Here is a 9,310-nt window from a genome sequence, read left to right as displayed (position 1 = left end):
GTCATGTGTTTCAGGTATACCTGATGGCCTTTGCTGTGCAGTGGAACAACCGCATGGCATCACTCCGGGTTGCTGGTGGTCAGGGTCGGCAGACGTCGTGCATGGACGTGCGACAGATCCAGTGCATCAATCAGCAGGCCGAGGTTATCTTCGGCAAGGATCACATCCTGGAGCCCAACTTTGCTGCTCCAATGCCCGTCCCTGATGCGTACGAGCACCCAGACGAGGAGGAGCTCCTTGGCGTGGAGTATGCCATGTGCCAGTCCACCAGCTTCACTGCTAGGGACTACTATGTCCAGAAAGGTACAGTACTTAATCACACACTTACGCAAGGTTATCCTTAGTTATCCATAGTTTTTCATGCATATTCTAGCAATGACGACAAACATGGTATAAAGTTAAGTTTTAAAAGCAAAGAAACCGTGCATATTATTGAATGAATCCACAAGTGGTTGTTGTAACTACGCAGACACATTTGTGATTAGTACAATTACATATTTGCAGTTGAGGAAGAGCAGTCTCGTGAGGAGTCGGAGTCGGAGTCGGTTGAACAGGAACAAGGTGAAGATGAGGAGATGGCAGACGAGGGTCTTGGCATGTCTGCAGAGTCAGAGGAGGATCCTATCGACAGCGTCTGTAGGAAGCATGCCATCCTAACCCAGGCAGAACAGGTGGAGGAGGAGGATAGTCCTGCTCTGCAAGATGTGCTCATGAGCCAGAGACATCTGCATCTGCCAGGAATAGAGGAAGTGGAGACACTGGCCTTGCTGCTTCTAGAACTGGCAGACAACAGCGACCTCCACCTAGTGCCAGCCGACCTCAGGCAGAAGATCACCACCGCCGCCAGCTCTCTTCACGAGCACGACAAGACCGCCGCCCTATTCGTCAAACAGTATGAGTCCAGGTGGGGCTACACCTTGTTTGGTCGGTGCCTTGTTTGAGTCAGTGTTTCAAAGTGTTTTAGCAAGTAGAGCAATACAGTCAGCCTATTTATTTATATTGTAGTTAAAAATGCACTTTGTAGTTTAATTAAAGAATGTTCTTGTCTTTTTTTATTATTTATATTGTAGTTAAAAATGCACTTTGTAGTATTTTTTTATACAAACATGTTCTGGTCTATGTCCAATATCCGGTCCAATCTAACCTCTGTTTCAATCTAACACAATTCATTTACATACCCTTTATTGTTAGTTTATGTTCAATTAATCGGTGTTTTTGTCATGCGTGTCCTCGTGCCGTTTTTTTGTGTGCATGTCCTTGTGATGTTTGTATGTCTTTGTCAGCTCCATGTTTAACTAAATGTTTGTAAATGTTTGTCTCTCGTCATCTCACTCATGGCCTGTACCTTGACGTGGTGAGTGGGCTTTCAACTAAACAGGTCTGCCTACTTGTGTTTGTGTGTCATAAAAATAATATATCTGTGCCCCATACATGGAATCTGAGTGCATATGTAGTAAATGGAAAAATGTGCATGTTGAAACCTTTACATTGGGTTCTTTGTAAATTTTGAATGCATTTTCGTTTCACAAAATGCACTGTTCTCATGTCTTATTCAGTAACTGTTGGTGACCATCTGCGGCATTTTAGCAACCACACTCTTGCAGTTCGTTGGGACGAAACACATTCTAGTTAAAGAATAAAACTGTAATGCTATTTGGTAATTTGTGAATAACATGTTTAAGTAATAATATAAATAAAAGTATTATACAAGTATTTCAAGTATTTTGGAGTCTCTGTATGCTTGGGTTTCAGAAAAAAAGAGGAGGGTGGGACATGTCAAAAATGATTGTAGGTCAAACACCTAGAGTATAAGCTTTTGCAAATGTTTGTAAAAAAATACTTTTACCAACACCCAGTTTATTAATTATGGGCTGCATGGTAAGTAGGATGGTGGGGCATATCTCATGTCACACATCATAACACGAGGTGCAAGCATTCAGAAATGGTATGGTTTGTATGATCAGTTTCCCCTTATAAAGGGGAAATACACTATGGTATTTTTTGGTCAAAGCAATGCATCAATGGTGATCAAGTATTATAGACTACAATTTAATCTGACTCCAATAAGATGAGTAGGTTGACCTCGAATGTAGTTTATCAACTAATAACACGTGAGTAAGGCTAAGAAGGGCTACGGAGGAAAGAGATATGAATGGTGGTTTATTTAACAGTTACCAATAACCTTAAATGTAACCAAGTAAACCAAATGAAAGAAATCAAGTTACATAGGTTAAAACCAGATAAAACAGAGAAGTTGTCTTTGTGTCTTCTCCCAGACTCTGAAGTGTCAATATGCATTGCTAATTAGATTGTGCTGACTGCACCCCCTGGGTGGTCATTACAATGAGTCGTGTGAATGGCTCAGATGTCTTCCAGACAAAGTGAGAGTGCATTAAATACATTCTTACACCCTTTATAGTTCAGGCCAAAATTTTTATAATTGTACACTTTTCCACCTAAATATATAAATCTCATCAATCTACATACCTGTTTATACCTGTTTATACTGTTCATACGGCATTCCATTTTTATATTTATTCTGCTATCTACCCTATTGTTACTGTTAATACATATATACTGCTAGACTGCATTGCCTATACAGCTCATATGCTGATACACTGTTCATACTGTAACCTATTTATTCTGCTTATAATGCTACTGCTATTCATTTACTGCTTACACTGCACTACTATACTATACTGCACTACTTACTGCTCACATACTGCACTACTTGTATATACTGTTCATTGCATTTTCTGCTTTTTGCACTTCTGGTTAGACGCTAACTGCATTTCGTTGTCTCTGTACTTGTACTCTGCACAATGACAATAAAGTTGAATCTAATCTAATCTAATCATCTACATCAACTCAAACTATGCAAATAATGCAAACAACATTCAGCAGCCAAGTGGATTTCAATCAATTCTTTTCCATGACATTTCTGTAAATAGAACTTCAGGCCAGTGAACACCAGGGGGCATCCTTCTTTCTGATCAATTTTCATCCGATCCCAGGTTGAGCAATAGGGACTTGGGGGGGTCATGGGCCATTCCCAGGCAAATGCTCCTCCAAGTCCCTATTCGATCCTCAACCGACCAATGGTTATGCGCCGTTTAGTAAAGTTGATGCAGTGGTTATGCGCCGTTTAGTAAAAATGATCTCTAACCCACCAATCATTATGCGAGGAATTTCAAACGTCATCTAATTTATACGGCTCCGGCGGCCACTATCGGTGAATCTCATTTACGACGTCCCTGTTACTCAGGTAAGTTTCATCCTCTTCATCCTTTGCTAGTTAGACATTTGTTAGGCATGTATAAAGCTGTGCCGATTTTGTCAAAAGATAAAATATTGTCTGGAAATCAGCAACTGACCATACCATCGTTTGCGGGATTTGGCTTGTTAATGTGTAATGACAACGTATTGACAACCTGTCAGTAGGCTAGCTGGCTAGCGCTAGCAGCTAACGGGTCTGGTGACACGGAGTTGAGAACGAACAAACATCCCATAAAAAGTGTACCCACACACTTAGAACAACGCTTTCTTAAAGGAATAATCCATAATACGTTGCAATTATTTTGAGTTGGGGGCTATCAACAAAGTTTGCTGTCATGGTTCATCCGCCCCCCCAAGCCGTGTCATCCGCCCCCCTCCCCGCCACCAGTGTGCTGAACGAGTGGGGCCAGTTCTTGACGACAGTGGTGGTGGCAGCTGAGTCCGAGGGGTGCTACGCGCGCATGGCGAGAGGTTTCATTGCCCGGTTTCGACGTGCCAATGCTCCTGCACCAAAAGTCTTGCAGACAACTGCTGTCGGTAAGTTTAATAACAATTCCATTGAAACCTATGATGAAATTGATAATCCAAGTGATGTACATATCAGTTAACTTCATATAATTTTTTTGCAAGACACACATGGATAACACAGTTATAAAAACATGTAACACATGTACACAAAATGTTGATATAATTTCAGTGACAGCGGTTCATCCTTCCTGGAGAATCTGTTTGGTGACTGGGTGCAGAGGGGTACTGTGGTCAGACTGGACATCCGATACTGGCTGCACCGCTGGGATGCTGTTGTCATCAAACAGAGCCACGCCAAGTATGGGGTGTTCATGAGTGCCTTGGCAGGTGCGGTGCTCGCCTACAACAAGGCGGACATGATGCTCCTAGTCCAGGCGGTCAGGAGTGGCAACCAAGAGCTGTACGCCAGGTATTCGGACGAGGAGATGATGGCGTTCCTCAAGCCTCACCAGGTCAGGTTGTATGTCAGGCGCATTACCCGTGGGGTTGTGGTATGTGTGATATTGATCCATGTATGAATTTCATGAATAAGAAGCAAACATACTTGCTTATTTGTCAATATGGATTCAACTGTACTGGACTAAGGTGTCACTCAGATCTAGTTTTGAAAATAAATGTAAGATCATTAGGAGTAACGACTGATTTAACACTGTGACGGCCCGCTGGCCTGTGCCTTTCCCTTCACCATATTTAACCCTCTGTTTGTCCTCGTTGTTTCTGTGAGTGTTCCAGGTGTGCAGACTCTACCTGTGTCATGCTGTTTCCTTTGTTTTGCCTTTGCTATCTTTTGTCTTTGTCATTTGGATTTGGTGCAGACGTTTTGCCCATTTGTTTGTTTGATAATTGCACCATATGGGAAAATAAAGCCAGTTTTGTTATTGGTAAAACCTACTCCGTCCATCAGTTGTGTTACACTCATTCTAGTTGTGACAACACTCAAAGCTGAGAATATATATGTTACAGGAGACCGCTTTGGTGATTGAGTCCATCATTGCCGAGTTCAGGGGACCAGCAGGCCTTGACATTGACGGAATCCACCTGTTCAAGTCGACAGAGGCAGTTGATGCTCACTGGGCAACTGCAAGCAAGCATCTCAGTTGCATGCAGGTGGGTTAATGTCTTTGCAGTCATCGTGTGTCATTATAAAACCATTCAAACTTGTATGGCAACATTTCAAAGGACACCAGAATAAATAAGGAACTTGCAATTCGTTGTGCTTTACAGGATCCCCCTGGCATACAGCTGTATGTTTCTGTGAAGGTGGTGGTGCTGAATGGCGTTCGGCTGAACAAGCACAGGTGCCGGCGAGGCAGTAACTCTTTGGAGGGGTTGCACGCACACCTGTACAATGCCATTCCTTCACAGAGATGTGGGATTATGCCATTCCAAGTGAGTAATTAAAAAAAAAAAAAAAACACTTCGATATAGCGTAGTTTCAATGATGCATTTTATTTCACAGCTTTAGTCATCGCTTCTAAGCATATACAATAACAGTTAAAATGGTCATGTGTTTCAGGTATACCTGATGGCCTTTGCTGTGCAGTGGAACAACCGCATGGCATCACTCCGGGTTGCTGGTGGTCAGGGTCGGCAGACGTCGTGCATGGACGTGCGACAGATCCAGTGCATCAATCAGCAGGCCGAGGTTATCTTCGGCAAGGATCACATCCTGGAGCCCAACTTTGCTGCTCCAATGCCCGTCCCTGATGCGTACGAGCACCCAGACGAGGAGGAGCTCCTTGGCGTGGAGTATGCCATGTGCCAGTCCACCAGCTTCACTGCTAGGGACTACTATGTCCAGAAAGGTACAGTACTTAATCACACACTTACGCAAGGTTATCCTTAGTTATCCATAGTTTTTCATGCATATTCTAGCAATGACGACAAACATGGTATAAAGTTAAGTTTTAAAAGCAAAGAAACCGTGCATATTATTGAATGAATCCACAAGTGGTTGTTGTAACTACGCAGACACATTTGTGATTAGTACAATTACATATTTGCAGTTGAGGAAGAGCAGTCTCGTGAGGAGTCGGAGTCGGAGTCGGTTGAACAGGAACAAGGTGAAGATGAGGAGATGGCAGACGAGGGTCTTGGCATGTCTGCAGAGTCAGAGGAGGATCCTATCGACAGCGTCTGTAGGAAGCATGCCATCCTAACCCAGGCAGAACAGGTGGAGGAGGAGGATAGTCCTGCTCTGCAAGATGTGCTCATGAGCCAGAGACATCTGCATCTGCCAGGAATAGAGGAAGTGGAGACACTGGCCTTGCTGCTTCTAGAACTGGCAGACAACAGCGACCTCCACCTAGTGCCAGCCGACCTCAGGCAGAAGATCACCACCGCCGCCAGCTCTCTTCACGAGCACGACAAGACCGCCGCCCTATTCGTCAAACAGTATGAGTCCAGGTGGGGCTACACCTTGTTTGGTCGGTGCCTTGTTTGAGTCAGTGTTTCAAAGTGTTTTAGCAAGTAGAGCAATACAGTCAGCCTATTTATTTATATTGTAGTTAAAAATGCACTTTGTAGTTTAATTAAAGAATGTTCTTGTCTTTTTTTATTATTTATATTGTAGTTAAAAATGCACTTTGTAGTATTTTTTTATACAAACATGTTCTGGTCTATGTCCAATATCCGGTCCAATCTAACCTCTGTTTCAATCTAACACAATTCATTTACATACCCTTTATTGTTAGTTTATGTTCAATTAATCGGTGTTTTTGTCATGCGTGTCCTCGTGCCGTTTTTTTGTGTGCATGTCCTTGTGATGTTTGTATGTCTTTGTCAGCTCCATGTTTAACTAAATGTTTGTAAATGTTTGTCTCTCGTCATCTCACTCATGGCCTGTACCTTGACGTGGTGAGTGGGCTTTCAACTAAACAGGTCTGCCTACTTGTGTTTGTGTGTCATAAAAATAATATATCTGTGCCCCATACATGGAATCTGAGTGCATATGTAGTAAATGGAAAAATGTGCATGTTGAAACCTTTACATTGGGTTCTTTGTAAATTTTGAATGCATTTTCGTTTCACAAAATGCACTGTTCTCATGTCTTATTCAGTAACTGTTGGTGACCATCTGCGGCATTTTAGCAACCACACTCTTGCAGTTCGTTGGGACGAAACACATTCTAGTTAAAGAATAAAACTGTAATGCTATTTGGTAATTTGTGAATAACATGTTTAAGTAATAATATAAATAAAAGTATTATACAAGTATTTCAAGTATTTTGGAGTCTCTGTATGCTTGGGTTTCAGAAAAAAAGAGGAGGGTGGGACATGTCAAAAATGATTGTAGGTCAAACACCTAGAGTATAAGCTTTTGCAAATGTTTGTAAAAAAATACTTTTACCAACACCCAGTTTATTAATTATGGGCTGCATGGTAAGTAGGATGGTGGGGCATATCTCATGTCACACATCATAACACGAGGTGCAAGCATTCAGAAATGGTATGGTTTGTATGATCAGTTTCCCCTTATAAAGGGGAAATACACTATGGTATTTTTTGGTCAAAGCAATGCATCAATGGTGATCAAGTATTATAGACTACAATTTAATCTGACTCCAATAAGATGAGTAGGTTGACCTCGAATGTAGTTTATCAACTAATAACACGTGAGTAAGGCTAAGAAGGGCTACGGAGGAAAGAGATATGAATGGTGGTTTATTTAACAGTTACCAATAACCTTAAATGTAACCAAGTAAACCAAATGAAAGAAATCAAGTTACATAGGTTAAAACCAGATAAAACAGAGAAGTTGTCTTTGTGTCTTCTCCCAGACTCTGAAGTGTCAATATGCATTGCTAATTAGATTGTGCTGACTGCACCCCCTGGGTGGTCATTACAATGAGTCGTGTGAATGGCTCAGATGTCTTCCAGACAAAGTGAGAGTGCATTAAATACATTCTTACACCCTTTATAGTTCAGGCCAAAATTTTTATAATTGTACACTTTTCCACCTAAATATATAAATCTCATCAATCTACATACCTGTTTATACCTGTTTATACTGTTCATACGGCATTCCATTTTTATATTTATTCTGCTATCTACCCTATTGTTACTGTTAATACATATATACTGCTAGACTGCATTGCCTATACAGCTCATATGCTGATACACTGTTCATACTGTAACCTATTTATTCTGCTTATAATGCTACTGCTATTCATTTACTGCTTACACTGCACTACTATACTATACTGCACTACTTACTGCTCACATACTGCACTACTTGTATATACTGTTCATTGCATTTTCTGCTTTTTGCACTTCTGGTTAGACGCTAACTGCATTTCGTTGTCTCTGTACTTGTACTCTGCACAATGACAATAAAGTTGAATCTAATCTAATCTAATCATCTACATCAACTCAAACTATGCAAATAATGCAAACAACATTCAGCAGCCAAGTGGATTTCAATCAATTCTTTTCCATGACATTTCTGTAAATAGAACTTCAGGCCAGTGAACACCAGGGGGCATCCTTCTTTCTGATCAATTTTCATCCGATCCCAGGTTGAGCAATAGGGACTTGGGGGGGTCATGGGCCATTCCCAGGCGGTCTCCCATCCAAGTACTAACCCGGCCCGACCCTGCTTAGCTTCCGAGATCGGACGAGATCGGGCGTGTTCAGGGTGGTATGGCCGTAAGCGAAGGAACCAGCCCTCTGCACTGTATATAAAGTCGAGGAAAGGAGACGCCCGCCACTTGACAACACAAACAATACTGCAGTTGATACGCAGAAGGCAGGGAGTTATTGTGTAAGTCTCAGCTTATATAAAATGATGGCTACGTCTGGCAGTATCAATCGCGTTTATTAACTGGTACAACAGATAGGACTGATGAGAGAGCGCGAGGCTTCCGCCGTTACATGCTTATATATCATCTCTCTTTCCAATGCGCATGCGTACATACATGACAGTTATCTGGGGGGGAAAAACACCAAAACTGCAATTAACATTGCTTTACCACTCCACAGCTCATAGTTCATAGTTGTCAGTCTAGAATCGAGCTCAAGAGAAGGCTGAGTGAGTCACCAATTCTTAGCAGGTGGTTTTGGAGCAAACTGTATAAACTGTTCAAAACAGCAATATGAAACTGGAGCTGTGTTCACACTACAGCACTGTTCAAACTACAGTGGTGAGACAATAGTACACCCTACTGGTCGAAATGAGGAAAAGCTTACTGCACCGGGTATTCCCAGGCGGTCTCCCATCCAAGTACTAACCCGGCCCGACCCTGCTTAGCTTCCGAGATCGGACGAGATCGGGCGTGTTCAGGGTGGTATGGCCGTAAGCGAAGGAACCAGCCCTCTGCACTGTATATAAAGTCGAGGAAAGGAGACGCCCGCCACTTGACAACACAAACAATACTGCAGTTGATACGCAGAAGGCAGGGAGTTATTGTGTAAGTCTCAGCTTATATAAAATGATGGCTACGTCTGGCAGTATCAATCGCGTTTATTAACTGGTACAACAGATAGGACTGATGAGAGAGCGCGAGGCT

General features: G+C 42.2%; 2 protein-coding genes across 2 annotated transcripts; both read left to right on the top strand.

Moving 5' to 3' along the window:
* The first annotated feature begins 229 nt into the window (after positions 1–229).
* Positions 230–1,024, top strand: LOC310824749 (uncharacterized protein). The gene is made up of 2 exons (XM_083698005.1): positions 230–303; positions 505–1,024. Exons 1-2 carry the CDS (start codon positions 255–257, stop codon positions 939–941), a joined length of 486 nt encoding a protein of 161 aa, XP_083554131.1. The 5' UTR covers positions 230–254; the 3' UTR covers positions 942–1,024.
* Positions 1,025–5,535: 4,511 nt separating this feature from the next.
* On the top strand, positions 5,536–6,330 carry LOC310824750 (uncharacterized protein). The gene is made up of 2 exons (XM_083698006.1): positions 5,536–5,609; positions 5,811–6,330. The coding sequence occupies exons 1-2, from the start codon at positions 5,561–5,563 to the stop codon at positions 6,245–6,247; spliced, it is 486 nt and encodes a 161-aa protein (XP_083554132.1). The 5' UTR covers positions 5,536–5,560; the 3' UTR covers positions 6,248–6,330.
* The last annotated feature ends 2,980 nt before the right edge of the window (positions 6,331–9,310 follow it).

This window comes from Argentina silus, assembly GCF_951799395.1.
Source record: "Argentina silus genome assembly, contig: scaffold_75, whole genome shotgun sequence".
In the NCBI taxonomy this organism is placed as follows: Eukaryota; Metazoa; Chordata; class Actinopteri; order Argentiniformes; family Argentinidae; genus Argentina; species Argentina silus.
This window is presented reverse-complemented; position numbering and strand designations above follow the sequence as displayed.

Excerpts from the sequence above, each read along its gene's own strand:
- LOC310824749 (XM_083698005.1), top strand. The coding sequence starts at position 255 with ATGTGCCAGTCCACCAGCTTCACTGCTAGGGACTACTATGTCCAGAAA. Across the intron at positions 304-504 it reads GGACTACTATGTCCAGAAAG|TTGAGGAAGAGCAGTCTCGT; the intron begins GTACAGTACTTA and ends ACATATTTGCAG.
- LOC310824750 (XM_083698006.1), top strand. The coding sequence starts at position 5,561 with ATGTGCCAGTCCACCAGCTTCACTGCTAGGGACTACTATGTCCAGAAA. Across the intron at positions 5,610-5,810 it reads GGACTACTATGTCCAGAAAG|TTGAGGAAGAGCAGTCTCGT; the intron begins GTACAGTACTTA and ends ACATATTTGCAG.